We start from the raw sequence: 26,909 nt of genomic DNA, 5'->3' as shown, positions 1-26,909 counted from the left end.
TGTTTACACATTCCTTTGTCTTTAGCTGCTGTACAGTGATGCATTAAGGAAAACTGTTTGGTTCTGAATTCAGTTTCTGAATTTACTGTAATTTTCCTGAATAAATGTTTTCTTTTGGTGATTATTTTCTGTCTCTTCTCTGTTTTGATGAAAATGATAGAGCTAGAACTTTTCTTCCTTTCTAATGAAGGGACTGTTTTCTATTTTTAGACTACTGATGCATCACATCAGGGATTGCTTGCCAGAACTGAAAACCAGAATCAATGTTTTAGCTGCTCAGTACCAGTCTCTACTAAATAGCTACGGGGAACCTGTTGAGGACAAAAGTGCCACTTTATTGCAACTTATTACCAAATTTGCCACAGAATATTGTAATACTATTGAAGGAACAGCAAAATACATAGAGACTTCGGAGCTGTAAGTACCAAATGGTTTTCTAGCATATTGACTGGGCCATTAGATGGACCCAGTGGCTCTTACTGGCTTTCATTGGCAACAGTACTACTAGTGCATATCATACTCAAAAGTGTTTGAATGCAAGTACAAAATGTTTGCAATGAGAGCTTTTTTCTTGTTTGCTACTCCAGCTGTTACTGTGTTCTTTCAGATGTGGTGGAGCCAGGATCTGTTACATTTTTCATGAGACCTTTGGAAGAACTTTGGAATCTGTTGACCCCCTGGGTGGCCTTAACACAATTGATATTCTGACTGCCATTAGAAACGCTACTGTGAGTGGTGTTCTGTATTTCTAAGTGTTGTTACTATATATTGGATTCAAAGATAAAGTTTCAACAAATTTGTGCGCTTTCAGTCCTGTGAATTAATGATCTCAGCTGAATGAGTTAATATGAAGAGGCTGAATCCTGCTTTTGGTGTTTTAAGTGAAAAAATACCTTATCCAAATTTGCAGTCGTTATCCAATATGGAGTGAGTTTAAGGTGAATGCTTCCATCTCATTACTGTTATTTACAGGCTGAAATAAATCTCAGGCCCAGCTTTGGCAACCCTATACTGAAGCTATTATATGTTACAGACATGGTGATGGAAGCCTGCCTCTGTGTGTGTTTTGCATTAAGCTCTTCTGTTAGTTGTGAAGACTCATGCTGAGATGTATGGGCTAGGACATGTTCAGATATTTTTATTCTGTATAAAGGACACAACTCTTCAGTAGTTCAGTGTTTACATGACAGATTGGGTTTCTTGTGAATATAGGAATTGGTGTGGCGAAGAATTAACAGAGTAAGTTCACTTTTGAATTTTGCAGTATATAAAATGTTCACTTCTTAGAGCTTGACTTTGGGTGTCAGACATAGAAGTCTGCTTTTGTACTGTGTTCTGTTGGTTGTGGAGAGACAGACGGGTTTCTGTATGGTCAGTAATTACTTGAACTTGGAGTGCGTTAGGTACTCTGCGCCAGTGATCTGTGTGCATGCTCTTATCCTTCTGTAAATGTAAAATCTAAAACAGCATTTAGTAACAGGAGAGATGTCTTGTTTTCATGTGGTGTATCACATCTTTCTAAAGCTCATTTAATTAAAAAAAAAGAAATTTCAGGTAAAAAATGTTCTATGCATAGCTAAGCATTCGTCTGTGTGGTCATAACTGAAATTATCTCAAACACTGTGTATCAGTGACACTGTATTATGATTATACTTAACAGAAAACCCAGCTACCTTGCAGTAACAATTGTATGCCCAGGACTGTCAAATAAATAATGTTAACTTTTCTCTTTCGAGTTAAGGAGAGAATGTCTTTGTCTTTAATAAATTTAAACTTGGAGCCACAAATGTGGAAAGAATTGTTCATAGTTGTAAGGCTAGAGTGACATTAGTAGGTAGAAATCTTCAAGATTCCATAAGGATGCTGGTTAATCATTATTTAACACAGAGTTTGTCTTAAAGGTAACTTCTGAATTTCTTCAAATGTGAAAGTTTTATAGACTAAATGGTCTTGTAACGTATTTTCACTCTTAAGACCTGTTCTGAATGTTCTTTTGGATGCGAACACTATGACCTGCTTTATTCTGGGCTTCATCAGATACTGCTTCTTAGAAGTGAATGCTGTTTTAATGAACAATTTAGCAGCTTTTGCCCTCCTTCTGAACTAGGGTCCCCGTCCTGCCTTGTTTGTTCCTGAGGTTTCATTTGAATTGCTGGTAAAAAGGCAAATCAAACGTTTAGAAGAGCCTAGCTTGCGCTGTGTGGAACTTGTTCATGAAGAAATGCAACGGATTATCCAGCATTGTAGTAATTACAGTACACAGGTAAAAACACGTTTCAGAATTATGTTTGTAATTATTGGGCTTTTTTTTCTCCTCACTTTCCAGAAAAATTCTGGCAGTCCTATCAGTAAATTTTTCTTTTGTTTTTAGGAATTACTAAGGTTTCCTAAATTGCATGATGCCATAGTTGAAGTAGTAACCTGTCTTCTGCGTAGAAGACTTCCGGTCACAAATGAAATGGTAATTTTTCATCTACTATAATTTTGCTGGGAAAAGTGTGTGGTTTTTGGAGTGTTTCTTGACGCTTCTGTTTGCTCTGTAATTTCAGGAACCCAAACTATTAAAGGAATTTTAGCTTTTATATTTGTTAAATAGCTAGATATTGAAACACTATTTGAAACTTCTACTATGTTAGAAGATAGAGACATAAAAAACAAAGGAGTGGGGGGAACCCTCTTCAGCTCATTGCCCCCTATGTTTCAATTTCTCAAGAAGAATTTTACTAAAACTTGGATTTAACATCTCCTAGCCTTTCTGATACAGGCATATTTCCCTCCCCTGAAACAGAAGCTGCGCGTTTACTGTAGGGTTTGGGATGCAATGATAAAAATTAAATTGTACTCCTTATTCTGTGTGTTTTGGAGATGAAATCAACACAAAATGTTGGTTTTGCTTGTGGTGCCCTTTAGCTAGTGAGAACTTAAAATTCAACTTCTAGCTTTGAGTAAATATGTTTTCATATAAAAGTCTGCTTTGGGCTGCTTATTGGGCAGGAAAGAAAGTGTTTCAGTTATTGACTCTGCATATGTTTGATGTGAAAAGCAAAAATTGTTCTGTCCCCCATAGTGAGGCATCTCTCACTGTTTCAGATGTATGTATCTTGTGGCTGAAGGTTGACTATATGGCTCACTGCATTGCTATATAGCTTACACTCATTGAATTGCTGACTTTTGTGTATTTATTGGTGGAAAGGGGTTAGCTTGATGAAGCTAACAAGCTAAACTGATGCAATATCCAAAAGGGCTGAAGGACTGAATGTATGGCAAGGACTGAATAATTCCCTCCTTGCCTTCCGGATCAGAACTTTAATGTCTTTGGGGCAGTAGGAATGGTCTTTTGCTGTTAGATTACACTTTCTAGCATTGTAGGTCATTGCTCTACAGGAGCATTAGATTTACTCACTGAATTTTTGAACTGTGAATGACATTTCATTACAGGTTCATAATTTAGTGGCCATTGAGTTAGCTTATATCAATACCAAACATCCAGACTTTGCTGATGCCTGTGGTTTAATGAACAACAACATAGAGGTAAGAAAATACATTATGTTAAAAAGTCTTTGGACTACTTTAAGTGAGAGGCTAAATAAAGAACAAATGCTTCAATTTCTTTCATTGAAGCACAGTTCTACATTTTGAAGTATAAAAATGTGATATATTACAAACATGGTGTATATCTTTTCATCTGTTGTTTTGTTAGATTTATCTTGCATATTGCATTCAGGAACAGTGGTTGATATTTTACTGAAAACAATTCTGACTGTATTTCTGTCTGGAAAATAAGACAGACACCTAATTGAGTACTGGCTATTAAATGAAATTTTTGGAAGAGAAACTTTAAAAGCTAGTTGTGAAATACTCTTTAATGTTGTAGTAACTGTATTTTGTCTCTGACAGAATGTATCAATAGCTGTAATATTTCTCTCATTCATGAAAGCATAATAAGAGTATCGTTTCCTCTATTCAGATTCTAATTTCTGTTTCCTTTCGGCACTGTTCTTGGATGTCTGGGTTACCACGCTTCAGTCTCTCTAAGACAGTTTTTTCCATCAGTCTTCTTATAGGAGAGATTGCCTTTTACAATTTCAGTAGTCTTTCTGTTTTTCAAGCCCAACTTTGATTGATAATACTCATTGCTGTCATCATCCTATAGAAGCAGTTGTTCTACAACTGATCAGTTCAGTTCTTTCCTGCAGTCTGATTTTGTTGCAGTCCTTCATCCATCTGGCTAAGAGCTCGCTACTGTTCTTGTGTTCCCCTGATGATCCAACACATTCTTTCATAGTAGTGTTCTTTTTTTAAATGCCTGTGTTACAACTTCTGCTCTTTAGTTCTGCACTTTTACTTTCTTCAATACATAAATTTTGTATTGACTGGCTATGCAGTTGAATTTGCATTGGTAGACTGCTCTTCAATCTAGTTCAGAAACAATGTGTGTGCAAACTGCTGTGAGTACAGCAATTAGGATTTTGTGAAGTCAAACATACAAGATTATTGTATTATCGTGCATTACTTAAACTAGTTCTTTCCCAACGTTTTCCTGAACAGGACGCTGACATTTTTGAAGAACCAAAGCACGTAAAACATCTTATGCTTATTCAGTGGACAATCAATTCTTAATTTCAAGAAAAATGAGATCTTTGTTTCAAATTCTGTTTTGCCATAAAGTAGATGCTGCTGCCTCCTTCTTCCTTTTTGGGCTAATCATAGTTAACCTTGCTGGTCCCAGAATCAAATCCTTTTAGATTACTTTGAAGATGTAAAGCTTAATGAGGGCTGTAGGGTTTCTATGCCATGCCAAACTGTAGCTTTCATCTCGTTTTTTAAAAGTTCTGGTTTTGATTATGAAGCGTGTTGCAAAAAGCTTTGTAAAAGTTTTTATATTGAGAATTTACTTTTGACCAGGTAATTAAAGTAGTTTTATCCAAATAATTGAGGTTTTCATAGAATCATAGTATGACTACATGACACTGGATGAGATGAAATTACTAGCGTTTGTCTCTAAAATCTAAGTCATCTGTAAAATACAAATCTCGCGTATGTGTTGATACAGAGTAATACATAATTGAGGTCTTGCTGGATTGTTTTTAAAGGAACAAAGGCGTAACAGGTTAGCCCGGGAATTGCCTTCTGCTGTGCCACGAGACAAGGTAGGTAAATGTTGATTTTTATTTATTTAAAGTTTAATGCATTCTCCTTTGATCTAATCTAAGTATTGGAAACTTCAATATACTGCCCTAGTAACAGTCTTGGGAGCTTCCAGGTATTGACTTTTTTCTTTCAATTTCATAAGGTAAAGTAGAATGTCATTTTCTTCTTCCAAAGATGCAATTTTTGGCAAGTTTTAAGTCTGGGATTTCTGAAGACTTGCCTATAAGTTTACATTAATATTACACTTATTAATTGAATGTCATCTGAGGTAAAGCTTAAAGTGCCTGCAGATGTTAAAGCTGGAGTCAGAACTTGCATGCTTAAATTTATGGCTGAGACACACTAACTTCAAAAGATAAACAAGTGATTTAAAATACTCAGTGTGCCAACATAGTGACTTGGTTGTTGTTTTTTTTTTAAGTCACTCTTAAAACTGCAATTTATTGCTGTCTGTCTTTGAGAGAAGATGGTGGAAGCGACATTTTCAGTTGATCTTCATAATCCAGTCATGTATTTGGTCTTTGGAGCTTGCTTAGTTTTACCAGGTTTTGGGCTTAGTTCAATGACAATTAAGTACATGGGTGGAAGAACCAAGTGTCATGGAAAGCATTGCCTGCTGTAGGCATGAATGGTCTGACAGTCAGCTAGGATTTTAGACAGTTAAGTATTTAATATTATGTGAAGTATTTAGAATCCAAATATACAGAATACAGTGTAAGCTCCTTACACATTTTAACAGGAGTTAGTACAGCTGGTAGAAATTAGTTCATTAAGTTTGTTAGCTTAAAAAGTGAGACAAAGTCTCAGAATGCATTAAATATTACTGCCTCTAATCAGTAGAAGCCAGCTGATGGATGAACTGGGAATTTAAGGCAGCTATCCAGAAATTGCCTGCAGTGCTGTTTGATCCTTCTTTTTGACTGTATTTATATCATCATTGTAGAAGCTGAAATGAAATTGAAGGCCAGATAAGCCAAAAGTCTCTTAACTGTCTTGGCAATGCTTTTTTTTTTTTTTCTGTTCTGCTTATATTACTATATGTGTTGCTTGCAAATTCAAAATCTTTTCTTTTCTGGATTTTTAAAGATGCTAGAAGGTAAAAGTGTATGAAACTTGCTAGGTAGATTTGGTGGTCTTCAGTTGAAATTTTTTTTTTTTCCCCCCTCCCTACATTTTTTACCTTTTTTAGTCTACTAAAGCTCCAGGTGCATTGACACCTGCTTCCCAGGAGACTGTTACTGCTGCTTCTGCAGAGGCTGATGGCAAGGTCTGTCTTGATTTTTCGTATAAGCGCTGCATGCACGGTTCTGTTGTGGTGCACCGCAAGGTGGTATGGAAAGCAGTTTGTATTTAGTGCTCTGTCACTGACACAGTATGCCCTGCAGAGTATAGACTACTCGGCATTACTGATTTTAGCATGTACAGTGACAGACAAAGATGTGCCATTAGGTGGCAAAATCCCTGCTTTCTGTTGGAACTCCTGTTTGCAGGATATCGTGGTGCAAGTATGTAGCATAATTTGCCTCAAACTGTAGTCAATGGATTGTTTGGTGTAACAGTATTGTAATCAAAAGTGTTCAGCATGGTTGTTAAACTGCATGTTTTTAATGTGTTGACAGTTAAAGAAGGAGGACAGAAGATAAGCTAAAAATGTGAGTTTCCTGCTTCCTGCAGGGAATCTTTATAGGCTTTGTTCAAACAGAACCTCCTTTTTGTTGTTTCACATAATCGTTCAATCCCTGGTTTACTTATATTTGTGAAATGTGTTCTGCAGTGGGTTTTTTTACGCTTTAGGTGTGCTGTCTCTCATGTTAAAATAACGGCTTGTTACTGTAAGGACTTTTTTGCTAATTGCTTTCACTTAGAGTCAGAAAAGTGAGTAGTCACAAGTTTGTGTATTAGGAGTATCAAGAGGACTCAGGATTTTTGCTTCAACGCATATGTACACGCAGCTTCTAGTGCAAAGCTGCCATTTCTGTCCTGAACAAAGTAGTTAAAATCTAATCAGTAGTAGAATTTTAACTGTTATTTTCGTCAGAGTTTTAGAGGTTCTGATATGCGGCAAACATGTAAAAAAAAAAATCAAGAGCTACTGTGAGGATACGGTTTTGACTTAAGAAGTTGCAGAAAGCTGCCAAATTAAGTTTAATTTGTGTTTCCCACAGAACCTGTCTTTTATTAGGTGAGGCATACTCAACACTCTTGTAAAAGAATGCAGGTTTGTTTCTGAAGGTACTCTGGAGATAGAGCAGGTTCCACGGTAATTCTGAGTGAGAGTGGCATGGGGATTTTTGCCATTTTGCAGAGCTGTCTTGCAATCAGAAACAATATAATGGAGCTTTCCTCAACAGTGGTTCTCTTTTATTAGCAGTGGTTGAATTCTTTACAATTTTTTACAGCACCTCTGAACTGTTGTTCAATTTTACTAAATTTTCTGGTGCGCACAGTTTAACTAGGTGTCCTCCTAGTATGCAACTGTTGGTATTCTATTTGCCGTGCTTTGTTTCTCACTCTTTTTTTTTAGACTCAAGATCAGCCTGTGGTGTTTTAATTGTAAACACAATAGGTAAATTTAGCTTATTTCCTTCTGTATCTGAAACAAAACATAAGTAGTAGTAGTAGTTGAGAGCCTTGAAAGACCTTGAATGTTTTTCAAACAACAGTAGATTTTGAAGCACAGTAGTAACTAGATGGATACTAGGCTTATGGAAAGGTACAAAATTAAAATTAGCATTGTTCCACATCACAATAAACTGTCTTTTTTTTTTTTTTCAATACTAATTTAACATGTGGTGGATACCATCTACTGATGGGGTTTTTTGTCCAGTGATTCCTAATGTTTTAGAGTTGGGTGTTATGTCTTTTTCTCAGGAGATCAGTGAGTGATTCTTTGTCTGGAACTTCCCAGAAGCTCTGATCTTCATTTCCAGAGGATGGAGATTTTTGTTTTGTTTCTATTTGGTACAGAAAAATACCTACTGTAAATTGAGGTCTGGCAGCACAAATACGTTGGTAGCTTTGGTACCGGGAAACATAAAAGTGCATATTTTTTAGCTGTTGCTGTAAGAAACTTCAGTTTATATTTAAATAAAATACCAAAGAATTTAAAGTGAAGTCTTCCAAGAGCTGTGATGGTCTTCAAACATACTTTCAGAATGATCCTGATACTATAGGTTGTATTGCTCCAAGGATGTATAGTAAAAGTGGTAAAAGCCAAATGAATTAGGAAGACCATTCCATATTTCAAAAGTGATTTATAGACCCTTAAAATGCTGGAGAGCTTCTCTGTAAGGCATTTTCCTACCATTATTAGGAAGAATACGAGTTTTAAAAGCTTTTGTTTTACTGGTACTTTGTGTCAGCTGTACGGAGCAAAGGGAGGACAGAGGTGGGGAATGTGAAGAATAGAATGAAAGGAATATACATATGAAAATCTCTTAGCTATGGCTTGGTAATAGTAGGTTTGATCAGACAGTGCTTTGCAGTGCCCAAGTTCTAACTTCCCAATGTTTCTTCATTGTGCTGTTTGTGCAGGCTGCTCCTGGAGTGGGAGATACGTCTCAGGAGCCTGGAACAGGCAACTGGAGAGGAATGCTGAAATCCTCAAAAGCAGAAGAGGTATCAGCAGAGGAAAAATCGAAGCCAGCTGCAGCCCTACCTGCTAGTCCTCAAAAAGGACATGCTGTAAACCTACTAGATGTGGTGAGTCATGAAAGACAAATACCTCCTCTTTGTAGTTCATGTTCAGGAAAGAAAATATGTGAATTCCAGATCTTGTAACTTTTTCTACTAATATATAATATCTTTGTAAATATTTACTATTGTAAGGACAGGGAGCTCTAGCCAGTCTCTTCTGCTTTCCTCCTTCCCCAGTCCTTCATCTTTCTCCCCTTCCAGTTTCAGCCTGTGATTTGGGATAACTTTAGTGAGTTTTTTTTAAAAAAAAATGAAAATATTTAGTAGTGGTACCCTCTGACCTTTGTTTCACAGATCTGGATTTTGACATATGTCTGGTTTTATTTCTGAAGAATTAGAGGTTTATTGCAAGACAGTTTACACCTATCAAACTATCAGACTCAAAGAGCAATAGTTTATTTTAAACTCCACAGTCTGAGTTTTATTTACTTATGCAAATGAGCAGAATTGGTAAACTGAGGTTTTTATTTTTTTACATAGCCTGTACCTGTTGCACGCAAACTTTCTGCCCGTGAGCAACGCGATTGTGAAGTGATTGAACGTCTTATTAAATCGTACTTCCTTATTGTCAGGAAGAACATTCAGGACAGGTAAATCACAACTTCTAGAAATGTTTAAGCCATACAAATGTTGTAATATCTTAACAGTCATATATGCTATCTTGTTGTCTTATCATGTTCTTATGTTTGTAAGCACAGAGAAAATATAGTGGGTTTTTTTTTTTGGAAGGGGCAGCAGCAGTAAAACTTGACCCTTCACAGAAATAAGAAACCTGAAGAAGCACTTGTTTTCTCTAATGGTTTGAGTTCTGTATTATATTAAGTAAAAGGTTTAATTCATTATTTTGATGCCTGCTTTTCTGGAGGTTACTGCAATTCAGATGGATGATTTGTAGCAAGTAACTGGAATAAACTCTAGGTACTGTGTAGCCCTGACAGAACTTAGCTTTGCCATCCTCTTACTTCGAACGGGAAGGTCAAATAAGAACTACTGTGGCTGTTTTCTATATAAAGATGGAAGCAGTATAAAAGTAATGTGTGTATGTGTGTATATATATGGGAAATATATAATATAATATAATTAATTAATATAATTTAATATAATTAGTATAATTTTTAGTATTTCATGGCAGAGAAATACTTTGTTTACCTTAATTTTCCTGCAGTGTTAGTACTAGTAGTGTTACCTCCTTGCGTACTCTAAACAATCCCTTCATGTTCTTTGCAGTAAATATGCATACATAAGGAAAAAAAATTAAATGCTTACAAATTTGATGTATTAGGACATCATCACCTAATTCAGAAATGTTTTGATACCACTCATAGGTGGTACTCAAGTGCATCCCATATCACACTTGCAGAACTAATTCAGGCTCTTACTTGGATGGTTTGGATGGTATCTGTACCCACACAACTTTGAACATGAGTTTTGAGTTGCATTCACTCTGAGTCAGGTGACTTTCAAAATACTTTAGACTTCTTTTTTAAACTCTTCTTTTGGCAGAACGTGCAATATATTGGCTTGAAAGGAGGATGTAAATAGAATTACTTGGGAGTATGATTCTGAAAGCTTAGATGTGTTGATGGATCTGGGTTGATCTTGGATCTGGCTGTTTAGACTTGCATGGTGCTTGTCAAGTTAATTGTGCAGAGACAATTGCAGCACTCTGATAATGAGCAAAAACTCTTGATCTGCCTGTGCAAATTATTTTTATTTCAGTCGAGGGCTATGGGCACATGAGAAGAGTGATGTGGTCACTACCTCATGAGTCAGTACTTCTTATATGTGAACTCCTAGTCCACTCTAGTTGCAACATACCGCTGCTAAGAATTACACTAACAAGGTTGTCTAAACTAACGTTTTATTTCTCAGTTGGGAACAACTGTTGGTATTTTTATTGTCAGTTACTGTCACTCTGGTGAAATAACCTGAGGTGCACTAATTCACTTTTTGATCCCGTGTTTATATCCCCAGATTTGGATACTGTGTTAGTATGATGATTTGATTTCGTCAATACTCATGTAAATATTTCCCCCGGCTCTTTCAGAAGTACTACTATACATATCCTAATGCCCAAAGAAAATCAGGTTCAGCTAGATTCAATACTGGGAATTTTTTTCGGGAAGATTAGCAACATGGAAATCAGAGCTAAGACAGTGGTTTCTTTCAGGTGTTTTAGCCTAACATAGAGCTGAAAAATGTTGCTCAATGGATTCTGTAGTGTCTTTCTGATGGATTGTTCTTGCTTCTCATTGGTTGCTGCCTGCCTCCATTTCAGACAAATACATTCTTTGCACTTAAACTCCATTTGCAGTTTTAAATTGCTCTCACGTTATGCTCTCTGATATCAGAGATAATGTGGCCCAGTGTTTGAACAGTGATCCTGTTTTCAGTTCATCTGCTAAGATCGGATATATGAATTCTTTCTTCACCTCCTCCCTTTCTCATTCACACATTAAGATTGATTTTAGGGTTGAAATACTTGGCACAGTGGAGACTCAAGGTTGGTCTCTAGGGAGCAAAGTAATTTATTGTTATTTCTAACACTATATTATGTTCATGTTCTTTACAATGCAGCCGTCGTATTTGGAAGAAATTCAACAGCTCTTAAATCGCACAAGATACTGCATTTATTTGAGAGAGACTTTTTATTTTTGGTAGTAGTAGATTCCTGGTAGTTTCAGCCAAAGTTGTGTGTAACTGCTTTCTCACACCATGCTTTCTTCAATCTAAAACAGACCTGGTTTTGAATTCTTTCTGAAGAAACAATCTTTATGTGCTTGCAGTGTGCCAAAGGCAGTGATGCATTTTCTAGTGAACCACGTGAAAGACACTCTTCAGAGTGAGCTGGTAGGCCAGCTGTATAAATCCTTGTTGTTGGATGACCTTCTGACGGAATCCGAGGACATGGCGCAGCGCAGAAAAGAGGCAGCTGACATGCTAAAGGTATTTAAAAGATCAGAGCTCATGGGAGTAGTTGATTAAGTTGAAACCATGTAAATGTAAGATTTTTTTTTTTTGAAGGCTTGCCTTCCTTTTTTATTTGCTGCTTTTGAAGAGTATGCCAGTGTGAGTTCTCTCTGCTAGAGGAATTAAAAGCAATATGTGACCAGAAAGTATTATGTAGATTGAGTATATGGAAGAGGTGACTAAAACTGTATTTTAGGTGTAAAGTAGCAGCTCTAATCTAGTGTTACTTTCAATTAAACATTTGGTTTTAATAATTTGCTTTTATTTAACCGTATAGCGTTCAGCAGTTCTCTGTTGAGGGATTAAGCTTACTGTGTTGAAGTGTTACAGTGTTTAAGTGCCATTCATGTGTATGCTTCTCACAGGGCCTTCTGCCCAATGTCTGGTGTGTCTAGGCTGTACTCCATCATATAACAGTGGGAACGTTGGGACTCACTCACGATGACCCCTGTGTACATCTGTACGACAGTGCGTTCGTGACATGTCCGTGTTAGAGAACTCTTCATTTCTTCATTGTGCAGTTATGTGGTGTCTGAGGGTCTGCATCAGCTGCGTCAGAAATACACTGCTTTGCACTGATCTGTGCAGAAAAGGGTCCCTCTGCCAGTTCAGCTCCCTGAAGCAGCAGCAAGAGGTGCTTCTCTCTTGTATGCAGAGTGGTCAGACAGTGCATTTTCAGAGACTGGATACCCTGAGATACCACTTGTCCAAGACCACCTGCAGCAAGTGTACTCTTTGCTGCTGTATGATCAACATTTGAGTGAAGGGAACTGTCTGTTAACAGTCTTTTAAACTGCACACTTTATAGGGCCAAACTCATAGCTTGGATTTCTCCAAATTGATGTAATACTTGTAAATTGTGTTAGTATAATTGGTATTCTGAGTTTTTAAATGTGTGAAGTTTAGCAGGCCAGGCTGTAGTGAATACATCAGAATGGTAAAAATAATACCAAATATAGGTGCAGTTTCTCTTTTAGTTTGAGGAAGGTTTAAAGCATTAAAACTGTGGTGAAAAAGTCTGCCCTTCTTGAGAATTTTATTTATAAATACAAAACGTTAAGACAAACAGCGGTTAATAGGAACCCTGAGTATGTAAAAGTTGCTCAAAATGACGACAATGAGCTGAACTTCCAATTAGATGCAAAAAGAGTTTTCAATTAATTTTCAATTCTTATCCCTCTAGAGAAATGATTTAATGACACCTATGCTAAGTTTTATCATGTCCTTTTGCTTTGCAGTATTTTCTACTTATGTAGTCTTTTGCAGGTGGAAGGCTTCAGAGTTCATGTTGCAGGTTGTTACCACTTATTTCCTAATGAAAACGATTAGCTTTAATTTGATTTTTAATATTACACTTTCTAGACTACTGCTGTTATCTCTGAGAAATTTCTTCAGAAAAACTAAGTAATTTTGACTTTTCTGACTTTTTGTGTGCAGGCCCTGCAGCGAGCCAGTCAGATCATTGCAGAGATTCGTGAGACACATCTTTGGTGAAGACTGTACCAGCCACACTATTTATATGCATTGGAGGTTACACTGACTTGAAGATTACTAGGCATTGTATACGGAGTAGAATTTTTATTTATGAACTCTTATCTGTGTACTGCAACTGTGTAAATCTGCTCATGTAAAGACAGTTGGTTTGATTCGCAAACAGAAAAATATGCTGTATTTTGCAAAATAAGTCGTATTTAATCCACATAATAAATGACTCTAGATGTTTCCTTACCAGTTTCTGGTGCAAATTAAAGCAGACCAAGTCTACTGTCTCTGTGACAGTCTCATTTGAACTTGGGTCAAAATATTAAAAGTTCCAGTGCCTGACTTGCTAAACAGGTTGCCTGTGGTTCAGATGGATGGTGTAGTCTTGTGGCATAGTTTTAAGCTGCTTTTACAATAGAAGTTTAAATACTGTGAAGAGAAGAGAGCACCGAGTATTTTCTTTCATGAATATATTGCATGCATTATGACAGATGGAGGTATCAATTTTATAGCACAGTAGAGATGTCTACCGTATTACTGTGTATGTGTCCCCATTTTTTTCCCCCAAATGTTAAAACTGCAGACAAAACTTTGAACTTAATTTAAAGGAGTATCATGTAGGAAGAATTAGCCTGGAGCTTGCGAACAATAACAGCCTACTAAAAGTGGGTGCAAAGTTATTCATGTGCACTGGAGCTTGTGTATGAATGTTGGGGATTATAATGAGGTACAAGAACCTCTTCTCCTTCCTCCCCCCTGGGACCAAGCCCCTGGACCATCCAGAAGGAAAGTTGTTCTGGCAGAATTGAAAAATAAAAACAGATTTCAAAACTGTAATGGGATAATAAGTGTTTCTTTTAAAAACTGATGAAGCTGGCCAGGGAGAAGGGGATCCCCACCACTTCTTTCAAATTTTGGAATGTATGACAGTATGAAAAAAGTCTGTGGGACTGGACTTTTTATACCAGAGATTACAGTTACTTTTGAGAAAATTTTACTGTGCTGTAAGTAGCTTTTTCTTTTCTATTTTGTTTAAGGACAATCCTAAAATTAAGGAATTTTAGGTTGGAAATTAAGTTGATGAGTTATTTTCTTCTGATTATAATTCATGCAGATAAATATTGATCACACTAGCCTTTAAAAAGTAATCATTTTAATTTTTATGAATAAAAATTTATTTAAATTCAAGCCAGCACACTTGCATGTACTTTTCAAGCAGCTTTACTTTTTTGTATAAAGTAAAAATGTTTACTATGGTGTTGCTGATATTTTATCTTTAACACAACTTGCATGAAAAATAGGACACTGCTGTTTAAAATCCATGGCTTGCTTTTTCAATACTGGGCCAATATAGTGATCAGTGATCAGTTCATCAGATAACAGAAGTGGGATTCCTTTTGTAAGGTGCTAAAGATCTAAGATTCAAAACCTGTTTGGACCTCAGTTTATGAGAAGTTCTGTTTAAATGTGTTTTTCTCATGATAATCTTCAGTTTGGCACCACTAGTATCAATAGGGGTCAAGTCTGACAGATGCGGCTGTTGGATACTTTATGCATGATCTGAAATAATTTGTGCAGAACACAGAAATTTGTTCTGTAGTTTTCAACAGCCTCAAAAGCCCCGACGTGTGCATTATGTGTAATGACTACCAGGGAAGTAGTTCTAACTTCTTGCATTGTATCCGGGATGGTAGTTCTCAATTGAAGCAAAGTGACTGTAGTGAAGTGCAAGCCGCTTTTGAAACCAATTTTGGTGAACAGTGAAAGTTTTTAATAGTTTTGTCAAAAGCATCCCATTTCTGAGTGGAATTCACCTGACACCTCTCTCCCTTTTCCTTTCGACACCTAAGAAGGGTGTTTTCAACAAGGTAGAGCCGTCCAGGAGTGAACTGCTACCTAAGCTTTAAGTCCCGAGGTCCAGTCAAGAGTCTCTTGTGAAGAAGTATTCTAACTTGTAAAGTTTTGAAATGCTGCATAAAGCAACCGAATTCCATTTATTTCAGAAATCCCTGCAGGTATGGAAGTGGCTGCGTAATGTCATGTGAAATATCCCCAGTGTTAATTTGGGTTTTGAAATGTTAAGATTTTTTTTTTGTTGAAGTTGCACAAACGTTTTCAATTTAGTGATGTTTGGGTGCCATGAAATGAACTTGATTTGTAATCCTTGATGCAAGTCTTCAAAAATCCATGCTGTAACAATCCTGTTATTAAATAAACAGATAATACACACAATTCTTTATCCCAGAAATACAGTTTTGAACTGACTTGTAGTTCAGGCGACAAGACTTACATGCTGGTACAAGTTAGTAGAATAACTGCCTCTATTTGTACAGCCCTACCTGTGTTTGCACTTGCCTCAAGCGATTCTACGTTGTTAGTTCTCCTATAGTTGCGTAAGTAACAGAGTAGACAGGCTGCTGCTAGTGGCTACTAATGGTTTTCAAACCAAGTGTTGTCTGGAATTGAAAAAAACCACTTAGAATGCTACTGTTACTGCCACCATTCCTAGAAAGTGTGGGGAATTGATAGAAAAAAAAAAACGCAACAAAGGCTGCAACTGAAAAATTCCCAGATTAGCCTGATGGTTTACATGGTCTGCGAAGCTGGTGAAGGGTCTAGAGCACAAGTCTTATGAGGAGCGGCTGAGGGAACTGGGATTGTTTAGCTTGGAGAGAAGGAGGCTGAGGGGAGACCTTCTCGCTCTTTAGAACTGCTTGAAAGGAGGTTGTAGCGAGGTGGGCGTCAGTCTCTCCTCTGAAGTAACATGGAGTAGGACAAGAGGAAACGGCCTCAAGCTGTGCCAGGGGATGTTTAGTTTGGATATGAGGAAAAATTGTGTTAGGGGAATGGTTGGACTTGATGGTCTTCAAGGTCTCTTAACAACCAAAATGATTCTATAATTCTGTGTCTTCTTGTCCACCTTCTTTCATTTAAACTTGAAATATTTTGTCATCAATGCATCATTTCTGCAAACTGAAAAGAACTTGCTCTCTGGTGAAACACACAATCATGGGGGAGAAAAAACAGTGTAGCCAAGTCTAGAGGAGTAAATATTTGACATTAATACCTGACCTATCAGTGGCACTACTGTAAATAAAACATTTCATCCCTATGTGAACAGAGGTTGTCAGTAAATTACTTGGGTTTTCCAATAGCCCGTTTCAAATGTCTCTTGGTGGAACAGAGGGATAAGAGGGGTGTCTGTGTGATTCAAACTGTATTCTGAAGAAAACATAACAAAACTTGTGTAAAACTTGCCTTTACTCTATGCTTTATGGAGGATCGACTTTGTATACAGACGCTAGACTGGATATTGGGTCACATCTTTATGGAATACAGCAGGGAAAGCAACTTGTCAGTCTGTTGTGCCCCTGTTGGTAATTGAACTGAATTATCTTAGGTTTGGTTGGGTTTTTTCCCAGTTGACTCCTTTAGCTAAGAGAGGGATTGCCTGCTGGTGTTTTCTGTAGATAAATGCATCCACGTTGTAACTTGTTGCCTGTTCAACTCTGTGCTTTTGAGGTGAGAGCTGGATGGTTTATTTTTCAAAGTTTAAGAGAAAAACAGAGTAGACCACCTGAACATGGTTTGATGCCCAGTGATGCGGTTCAAACTGGTGAAGATTCTTTCACCCTCTGATCGCTCCCTTTTAGTTAACCTGCTGCATACCCTTTACCTCCTCATTGCTCGCTGCTACAATCATGGTAAATTCAAGTCCTCCAGTTTTTGCTGTCCCCAGATGCTGTACAGATGTTTGAGTTGGTTTCTTTTTAATATCTGTCTGAAATAATTACTTTTCTTCTTGCACTTCCAAATCTCACTTTTGTAGACGTGTGAAATACTTTAATATTAGTTACTACTTGTTTACGTTTGAAGAAGCTATGTCTCTGATTACCTCAATATACCTGTTTTGGGGTATGTGAGAAATGAGACCAGACTAAGAGAGAATAATTCAAATATTTGGCTGAAGTATTTGAACACTGTGTTGTGAAAAGCCTGTACAGTCATGATAAGTACTGGTGGTATCCAGCTGCTTCTTTAGAAAGAGTCAGAGAAGGGTTTAGATTGTGAGAAGTTGCTCCAAAGGAAGCACTGACTATGTGTCTTGAGGCTTACAGATCTTATTAAAAACCTTGTATGCAAAGAATTAAGTCCCTTTTTTATTTTTTATTTGTAAAAATTAATAAAATCATTTTACTACTTGGTCAAAGTGGGTATTAATGCTTTTTTTTAAACCCAAAAAAACCCAACTGATATTTGTGGATATCTGTGTCTGCACCATTTGGAAAGGGAAAAAGGCAGGAGAGAAGTCAAACAAGAAACATTACTCTCACAACTCCTCAGAGTGTTTCCTGCAGCCAGAAAGTATCTGTCAAATCTGATCTGTTGCATTTCTCTGGAGGCTTACAGGAGTTTGTACCGGTGTATTTTGTTCCCAGGTGCCATTTAAGGAACAAGGCGGCTCTATTAAGTGGATGAACTTAACTTTCCCTTCCCTTCTTGTACCTTTTTCATGCCATAATTGTGAGTTTTCTTCCGTGTGCTTTCTCTAGGATAGCTCTGATCGTTACTGCGATTTAAGGCAGAGTAACAAGCAGCACAAACTGGTTGTGAGAGCTAACAGGATACGGAGAGCTGCTTTTTCAGGTAGGAATGACTCCATGACATCTTATTTTTCTTTCTGTAACAAAAATGAGGCTACAGATACCTTCTTATCAGGCAGATAAGAGGGCTCTAGGAACTGAAATTAATAGCTCCCTGTGTTGATCTAAGTGCTATCATATTACAGTTTAGTGATCTGAACAAAGTGTGATGCATAAACAGCAAGCCCTTATACTTTATTGCTATTGAAATCTTGATTGACAGTGCAAATAACGTGTTAACATTTCTTACAATTTCCCCATTCTTCTCTTAGCCTGGGTGGCTTTAAACCAGCTGAAATTTCACGACTTATTCCAAGAACATAAGAGATGGTGATGAGTTCCCACATTTGGGTGGGTAAGATTAAGGCCTCTCCCCTTGTGGCTGCTGTGGCTGCAAAACTGTATTGTCTCAGAGTTTCACGGTCTAGGAAATGATTCTCCGTGGCCTAAGAGTGAGGATTACCCTTTACCTCGAAAACAGCACTGCAGCCAAGGCCCAGAGCAATCAATCTCCTCATAAATCCGACTGAGGGTTTCCTGTGGGTTTGCCCCAGGACAGGGAGGGTCTCTTAATGAAAAGGTTCTGAGCCACCCAGCCAGTTCTCAGTAACTCAAGTAAGGGCTTGTACTACAACTAATCTTGGTGACCACATGGGGTTTTGTTGTTGTTGAGGTGACCTGGCTGTGAGTACTGTGGCACCTATCCTGCCTAAGCCACCCAATCCCCAACCCCACCATGGGAAGGGAATTTAGCAAGGCACTGAACTCCATGCTTATTAGATCCCAGGTGTGTAAGCAGCTGTAGTGGCAAGTAGTAAAGAGGAGGGGTGGTGTTTTAGAGCAATAAAGCAATGCTACCTTTAACTGAAGATGTTGCTATTCTGCCAGCTCTTGAAGTACATTCTCACTTTCATGCTGTCTCTACAAGAAAATGAGAAAGCTGTGATGCCAAGTGTTGGCTGGTTCATGTATCAGTAGGATCCCTTTCATGAAGAAGTGCTGCTTTTGCATGTTGCCCTAGCTGAAGGGGCTGACTTCTTTTAGTTGCAAAGGCACTCGAGCTTCCCTGACATGCTTCCTGGTCCAGATACCTGTTGCTGCTGTTTGCCCACCAACTCCTAGGCAGCTAGAATTAAAAAAGCTTTCATGTACACACTTCAGATCTTCCGGTGTAAAACAGTCTTGCAAATGACTGTAGAGCCCACGGAACGACTGCCAGGATACACCCTCAACAAAGCTTCTAGCTACCCACAGCTGCATCCAGGTAATTGACAGGACTGGAGAAGGGGAGTGAGTGTCACTCATATTGTAATTAAGTCCCACTAAGCACACAGAAGGCATCTGTGAAAGGGATTCATCAGGTTGATTTAAGCTCTGAAAGGCCGTACTTTCTTACATTTCAAAAAATCAATTTGCTCTGTCTTACCACATTAAGACTGGAAAGCTTCTGTGCAACATGTCCCCAGACATAACCAATAAGAGGCTTACATAGAAGGCTTAACCATTCTACTCATTTATTGTGAATCTTCTGCAGCTTCCTTCAAAGCAAGGCTGTTCTGAAAAAAATACGTTGATGGTAGGTTGGTTGTCCTTACCCACTTACACAGGTTTCTTTGTTAGGATGAAGTCAAACTGAATACATCCTCTCTAAGAAGTACTGGTTTTGAGTATGGTTTTGCTCATCTTGCTGTGGATTATCTTGTGGAGCACCTGGCCACTGTTCTCCTCCTCCAACTCAGAAGACTGTTAAAAGATAAGCAGAGCATCTCCAACTTTGGACTTCGAAATTATCTTTTCATCTTCTTGTGCGTAGCCTCTTACGAATGGTGCTTGAACTCTGTAGGTGTACTTTGAAACAAAACTATGGTTTGGGGCAGTTTGTAAGCTGCATAGTAATGCACAGTATAGAAACACCTTCAAGTACATCTTCAAGCAACAGAGTTGAAAGGATCCGTCATTTTAGGGAGATATTCAGTTGTCACAACTGCATCCATTTTATAATGTAGTAATTTTTCTTTCCAATCCTAAGCAAGGATACTCCATTCTTGAGAATATGCTGTCCGAGAATAAGAACAGTCTCAGGATTAGTTACTCTAATCCCATTTATTGAAACTCCACCATCTGTAATTTTCTGGTACCTTTAAAACAAACAAACAAACAAAAAAAACAATAACTGGCAATTGCAAGAGGAAGCTATATATTGCTGTTAAGTATTGAAAGTTCAGTTAAAGGGTTTTTGGTTGGATTCATAGTGGAGTAAGCTTTACTTTCAGCCCAGGTCAAGAGTGACTGAAATTAACCTTAGCCTCTACCACTCCCCTTCTTTCTGATAGGAATAAGGAAACTTAGGCTGTTGCCTTAGGCTGTCCCTTCATCAGATGTAGATTTTACAGCTAAAGGTAGACGAGACTGCATTATCCTACACTTTTACTTCAAAATGGAATGAGGCCACCTGCTCCCCTCTTCTTTAATGCTGCTCTGTAGGTCGCTAGCCTGTTTCTACTTGATTTGTCTGTCCTGATTGTTTAACTTCTGAAAGCACACCACTACAACCTGTTCAAGTGAGGTATTACTGAAGACCACCAGTGATAACATACCCACTAGGTCCATCTGGAATGGCATTTGCTTTCCGACACAAGTCAAGAACATTCATTCCAGGTTCAAGCATCAATTCAGCTGAAGGAGCTTGTCTAAAAAGTTCCTGTAACTCTTGGTCAGACATAGCTTCCAATGCCTCCATGCTGCTGTAATAAAGGGCCTTTGTGCACCTGTGAGAACAAAGATCAATCAAAGCACAGTGCTAGTCTCGCCTTCACACGGAGTGCTACTCAACTAACCAGATTCCCCTCGCCAACTTCTTCTGAGGGTCTGCACAGTAACAGAAGTACTTAAAAGTCAACCTCAATATTTTTATTGCAATCCATTGCACTGCAATTTCCTTTTATATTGTTAATGTATTTTTAGGTCTACAGATTTACCACCTTATTCTCTCTTAACAGCTCAGCAACAACTATCTACATGAAAATGGTGCCTGAAAAGCTGTGGACAATTACCACAGAAAAAATCTGAAAGAAAACTGCTCGACAAATCAAACTTCACCTCTTAGCAGATTCTAGCCCCTCTCTGCCGTGAACGAGCTTGGTTACTTCTGCAGCAAGTCGTTTCTGAGGGCCCCATTTTTCAGGTTCTTTAGCGTGCATTTCCATGACGTGGTCAATCTCCTCAAGAGGAAGGAAGGTGAAGAGTTTCAGGTATCTACAACCAGGGAAAAAAAAATATTTTGTCTATGTAGCCATCATGACAGATTTCCTGCCTTTGTCATTCAAACTTCATTAACTCCACCAAAACGATTCTTAGTCAACTTAAGAAACCTGCGTTACAGATATTCTGTCCTTTTAAATAACTTTGGTTTTGCCCATATGCTTCAGCTTACTGGGATAACTCACGTTTTATTTCATATTCTGCCTAGGGCAATGTCTTCAGCCATAAGATAGGGTCAGATGCTTTTATGAAGTTTTTATTGCAATCAACAACTTGGTCTTCTCTTGAAACATTTCTAGGATTTATTGCAATTGTGTGCCAACTAAGCAGGTTTTATATTATATTCTTAGTGGTTGTACAATATTGTAATGCAAAGTTCCACTGCCAGTCTGTGGTGATCGTGGGACAGAAGTATGCTATGTACTGGCAAGTATCTCAGCAGGAAGATTGTTTTGGATCGTCAAGAATATAAAGGTGAGTATCTAAGCATACTCTTTACAAAGTCCATTTTAATGGGCTTGCCAACCCATGGAATGTAGTGTATTAAAAAAAAAAAGGCACCTTTACTGTTACAAAGTCTGAAGGCATGAAATATTTTAATGTTAAGTACCCACACCCCCAACTTTTCAGTCTGAAAAGTGTTGTGGATAGAGAACCTGAATTTTAAAGTATCAGGGAATAAACCTTTCAGAGAGGTAACTGTGTTATGGGACAGGTCACAATATGAAAGGGAAGTACCTGTCAGAGGCTGATGAAAACTGAGATTTGATACCGATATTGACGTTTTAAGAAAAGCAGCTTTAAAAGAGAACATAGAGCAACTTACTAAAAGGAACCTAAAGCCCCAAATAAAGCTACTGGCTTTATTTTTTTTTTTCTTTTTCATTTTCAGCCATGTCTCTGGCTCACCAGCACTGAAGGCCAGCCATCAATGAAAGCAACCTGTCAAATGGTATTTGTCATATTTTCACTACCCTTTCATGTTCTCGTTATAGGATTTTAATATTTTACACTGGTCAGTAAGAGTATGAGTTATGTGTGGTTGACTTGGATTCAGAGACAGCACAATGAATCCAAGACCACCTTTTGCTCATTAGAATCGTTGTACTCTAAGGAAATGATAATTCATAATTTTGTCTTTGTACATGCTACAGCTTTAAGTAGTAGTTGGATATCCTTCCAGGTTTTGGTTCCTTACAATCTCATCTGCTTTACAGATCAATCCACTTGCCATTGTAATTAGAAGCAGAAATCTTTGCTTCCATGTTCCAAGATGAGAAAGGTGAACAGTTAACTTCAATGAAACCCTCAAACATTAAGTAGAGTCAGAATGACGCAAATCGTTCTGTGTGCAATTTTTAAAAAGATCCACTAAAATTTCCATGCAAGGTATAGGAAAAGAACATCAAACAGCCTCAAGGTTTCAGCATGTTATTAATATTGGTCACCTATGTGACAAGCACTCCTCTCATATAAACATTTTAAATTGTTGCTTAACTGTGTGTCCTGGTTTTAGCTGAGACAGAGTTAGCTCTTCTTTTTAGCAGCTGGAAGAGCTCCGTGTTTTGGTTTTACTCAGAGGCTCGCTCTGAGAAGAATGTTGATAGCGTACTGATGTTTGTAGTTGGAAGTGAAACTCCAAGGACTTTTCAGTGTGCCATGTCCTAGCCCGAGTGCAGAAGCACGGCAGGATAAGGGGGGAGCATAGCTGGGACAAGGGGGCCACGATTCCCCTTGTGATTTGTGGTGGAACTTATGATTAAGGGCCAAACTGGCCAATTAGTATTCCATATCATGCAGCGTTATGCCCAGTATAAAAGTGAGGGTCAGCCGGACAGAAGGGCTTTTGTGCTTTGGCTCTTTTGACGCTTCTGCTCTTTTGCACTTCTGCTCTATTGCCTTTTTTAACTCTCTCTCCCAGTACTCCCACTCTCGGAGTACTATCTCTCTCTCCCCCTCTCTATTTCGGGGCCTCGTGTTCGTCTGGGATTGCAGCTTTGGGACGAGACGGGCTTCGCATACGAGGGGGTGGTGAGCATCTACACTGTGTATTAAATCATCTGTATTAAATTGTTCGTATCTCAACCCAGGGGTTTCCCGTTTCTCCTTTAATTCTCTCCCTCATCCCTGGGGCTGGGGGAGGGTGAGTGAGCAACTGTGTAGGGTTTGGTTGCCGGAGCGGCCTAACCCACGACACTGTGTGAGTTATGGTACATGAATACAAATAGATGGTACGTTTGTCCAGAGGTGGGCAAATTACATGAGACATTTTTACCACAGTTACACTACTGAACTATAGCCCAGGGTGCTGACTACTACTAGCTTTGAACAGGTACAAGCAACTAGTAATTTGACCCGGTATGTGAATTTTGTTAATTCTGTTTTTCTCTTCTGCCTTAAGTTTTACTTTCAACAATGACTTAAAACTGATGCCTGAAAACCTCTACCTTGTAAATTCCTTGTATGCTACCTTGTGTACTGCCTGTCATGAGCTTAAAATGGTATAATTTTCTCCTCTTTTTAATAGCACTACTACCACAGCATAGCTGTGTCCTAGGCATGTTTTTATCTAGATCAGTGCTCTCCAAACTGGGGTGCCAGCACCCCAGAAGGTATGGTAAGCAAGATGATCCACTGGGGTGCAGGAAGAAAATATTAGGACTTCAGCAGTACACTTGTATATTTATTTATTTATAGATTATATATGGCAGTGAGTGCTCAAAATTTTTTTACTGATAGGGGTGTGTGATCAAAAAAGTCTGGAGAGCAGTGATCTAGAGAGTTAATACCATCATAAATATGACCTTGGCTTTTTCTTAACAAGGTACTGGTTTAATTTGCTTAGGGATATGCAGTTCTAGAAGCTGAACTTCATGTGTTTGTTTGTAACCAGTTAAGTAGCTTATTGTGATTAGAATGTGGTGTTTCTGGATACCTCATAAGAAGTAAAAACATGTAGTAATTACATATATTAAGCTGCAGTCGCTTATTCATCAGCAGGAGAGATTTAATTAAATACTGTGATGTTACGGTACTGTGTTAACTAACACACCTCAGAAGATAAAGTCATCCCACTGGCAGGACAAAATGCATCACGCTTTGCTTCTTTGTTCAGCCACATCCTAATTGTATGATGCACATGCCAGCGTACGGAGACAGGTTCCACTCTCCTGTGTACTTAGGAGCCAGTCATGCCTGCTTATTTAATGAACATACAGTTACAATTAACATACACTTCTGCATGGAGCTTGTGTTGCGCACAGCCAAATGAAACGGCTACAGAGAACAGAATCAGGTTTTATAAACAATGACAAAAAGCAAGATGAAGAAAACCTACTTACTTTTCAACTATGTTATCTTGTTGTCTGACAAAAAACTGATAGAGCTCAAATGGAGAAGTCTTATCTCTGTTTAGCCAAACTGCATTGCCAGCAGTCTTTCCCAGTTTATCTCCAGTAGTACTGGTAATAAGAGGTACAGTAATTCCAAACACATCTGTTCCTGTCATCCTGAAAAAGAAAAGAGTCACTGCATGTTAAAATCAAAAAAATCACATCTTGGTAAAGCTGGCTAAAATATAAGAGTTCTCTAAGATTCTGTCCTTGATATAAAGCAGTTAGTTAAATAAGACAGGGGGGTGAGGGGCAAAACATGCCAGAACACTGCTTTGTGAAGAGCGCTTTGGGGCAAAAAAACCCTTGAATTTCAAAATTTCTTTCAGGTGTAACAAAGAAGTTTACGTATTTTAAATAAGTAGCTTCCTGAGCAACAGCACTATCAAATTCCAATGTCCTGTACCTTTTGTCTTCTGCTCTGAGCACTAATTGAAGCTGCTTGTAAGGCTTTTCTTCTGCGCCGATTCGAGGACGTACTGAAGTAGCAGCATTGCCACATACTCACTGATTTGTTTGTATACTTGTGCAAATTTTGTAAGACTCCTACCAGATTTGGTCGATAAACAAAAGCTCATCATCATCAGGTTTCATTATTTCTGAGAAGAAACGCAACCGCCTTTACCTATACACCACAACGGCCTCTCCCTCAGTGTGCCTGCACTAGAACGCATTTGCCAGCAGGAGACTTGTCTCGATTTTGTCATGTTTCAGGGTATTTCATTTCGGTTCTTGGCGAAACTCATTCGCTACAAGAACCCATCCCGTCTGTTAAAAATTCATTAAGGTTTTGCGGAAAAAAAAAAGCGCTTAAAATCGTGACCAAAACGTACGGATATGCCAGACTCGTGGTCAGGGCCACTAATTATCATCCTCAACGCCCCCCCCCCCCCCCCCCCCCCCCCCAGTTTTGCTTAATGCCAACTCTCCGAGGGGTGACTTCTGCTGCTGACGCTTTAGGGACTATCAACACCAAGTCGCTGCGGCCGGACACCTGACGCCCCGGGGGCTGGAACTAGATGATCTTTGAGGTCCCTTCCAACCACTCTATGACCCTGCTCACCGCCTCCGGGACAGACCCCCGCCCCCCCACCCCGGGAAAGAGAGGAAGCCCACGCCTCGCCCGCGGGAGGGGCCCCACCGCGCCCACCCTCCGCCCCGGCGTACCTGGTGACGAGCTCGTAGCCGGACATGATGTTGCCCATCTGGTCGGCGCCCCCCAGCTGGATGCGGCAGCCGTGGTGCCGGTGGAGGTGGAAGAAGTCGTAGGCCTGCAGCGCCGGGTAGAGGAACTCCGCCAGGCTCATGCCCTCGGCGCTGCGCAGCCGCGCCTGGCAGCTCTGCCGGCTCAGCAGCGCGCCCATGCGCAGCCGCCCGCCCGCCCCGCCGAGGAAGTCGAGCAGCGGCTGCCGCTCCAGCCAGCCGGCGTTGTCCAGCACGGCGGCCCGGCCCAGCCGCCCGCCGCCCTCTCCCCAGAACAGCTCCCGGTGGTTTTCCAACAGCCGCTCCAGCCCGGCGCGCAGGCCCCGCGCGTGCGCGCGCACCCGCTCCGCCGACAGCGGCTCCCGCGCGCGCTGCCGCCCGCTGGGGTCCCCCAGGCGCGCCGTGGCCCCCCCCACCACGGCGATCACGTCGTGGCCGGCGCGCTGGAACTGGAGCAGCCCCATGACGGCCACCAGGTGCCCGACGTGCAGCGAGTCGGCCGTGGGGTCGAAGCCGCAGTAGGCGGTGAGGGGCGGGCGGCCCGGCTCCAGCAGCCCCGGCAGCTGCTCCTCCGCGCTCTGCGCCGGGAACACCTCCTGGAAGAGGCCGCGCTCGCACTGCGCCGCCAGCAGCCCCCCGGCGCCCCGGGCCCGGCGCGGCTGCTCGTGGGCTCGCCGCCGGGGCGGCACCGCTGGCGGGACACGGCGCGGACCGCCCCACAGACCGGCGGCCCGGGCGCACCGCCGGCCCAGCGCGGGCGCCGCCATCGTGCCTGAGGGACGCTGGGAGCGGGGCGGGGCGGCGGCGGCGGCGGGAGGGGAGGGCCGGGGCGGGGCGGGGCTCCGTGCGCCGCCGCTCGTCTCGGGAGCGGGGCTCGCCGGCCGGGCTGGCCAAAGGCGCCGTGTGTGCCACTGCCCGTCGCGGGCAAGCGTGAACGGCCGGCGGCGTGAGCGCTGCAGGCCCGTGCGCCGGCCGGCCGTTGTCCTTCGGGACATGGGGAATAGACGCGAGGAGTTGGGAGAAGCGTGCGCGCCTGTAGGGCTGTCATCTTAGTGGCATCCTGGAGACGCGGTGGGATGGCTCCTGTGACTGGAGTGTGGGAATGGAAGGA

The 26,909-nt window shown here is 40.2% G+C and overlaps 2 protein-coding genes across 2 annotated transcripts in view; one reads left to right on the top strand and one right to left on the bottom strand.

Moving 5' to 3' along the window:
- The window catches only part of DNM1L (dynamin 1L), a 39,184-nt gene extending 24,175 nt beyond the window's left edge, over positions 1–15,009 (top strand). The window contains 11 exon segments of the mRNA XM_086611191.1: positions 211–417; positions 608–728; positions 2,108–2,263; positions 2,372–2,461; positions 3,439–3,531; positions 5,094–5,150; positions 6,341–6,418; positions 8,686–8,853; positions 9,328–9,437; positions 11,634–11,793; positions 13,255–15,009. Coding sequence (XP_086467317.1) covers positions 211–417; positions 608–728; positions 2,108–2,263; positions 2,372–2,461; positions 3,439–3,531; positions 5,094–5,150; positions 6,341–6,418; positions 8,686–8,853; positions 9,328–9,437; positions 11,634–11,793; positions 13,255–13,311 — 1,297 coding nt within the window. The 3' untranslated portion in view covers positions 13,312–15,009.
- A 4,457-nt stretch (positions 15,010–19,466) lies between these two features.
- On the bottom strand, positions 19,467–26,565 carry YARS2 (tyrosyl-tRNA synthetase 2). The gene is made up of 5 exons (XM_086610394.1): positions 25,763–26,565; positions 24,545–24,712; positions 21,042–21,197; positions 20,540–20,710; positions 19,467–20,080 (listed from the first exon to the last, which is right to left on the bottom strand). Exons 1-5 carry the CDS (start codon positions 26,563–26,565, stop codon positions 19,921–19,923), a joined length of 1,458 nt encoding a protein of 485 aa, XP_086466520.1. The 3' UTR covers positions 19,467–19,920.
- Positions 26,566–26,909: the final 344 nt, after the last annotated feature.

Source organism: Tauraco erythrolophus, chromosome 4 (genome assembly GCF_009769465.1).
Source record: "Tauraco erythrolophus isolate bTauEry1 chromosome 4, bTauEry1.pri, whole genome shotgun sequence".
Lineage (NCBI taxonomy): Eukaryota > Metazoa > Chordata > Aves > Musophagiformes > Musophagidae > Tauraco > Tauraco erythrolophus.
Note: the sequence above shows the minus strand (reverse complement) of the source record. Positions and strands in the feature narration are given on the sequence as shown.

Coding starts and splice junctions, on each gene's coding strand:
- YARS2 (XM_086610394.1), bottom strand. CDS start 26,565: ATGGCGGCGCCCGCGCTGGGCCGGCGGTGCGCCCGGGCCGCCGGTCTG. Junction 21,198..24,544: donor CAAGATAACATAGTTGAAAA/GTAAGTAGGTTT, acceptor CCCTGGTTGTAG/ATACCTGAAACTCTTCACCT. Junction 20,081..20,539: donor ATTCCAGATGGACCTAGTGG/GTATGTTATCAC, acceptor TTTGTTTTAAAG/GTACCAGAAAATTACAGATG.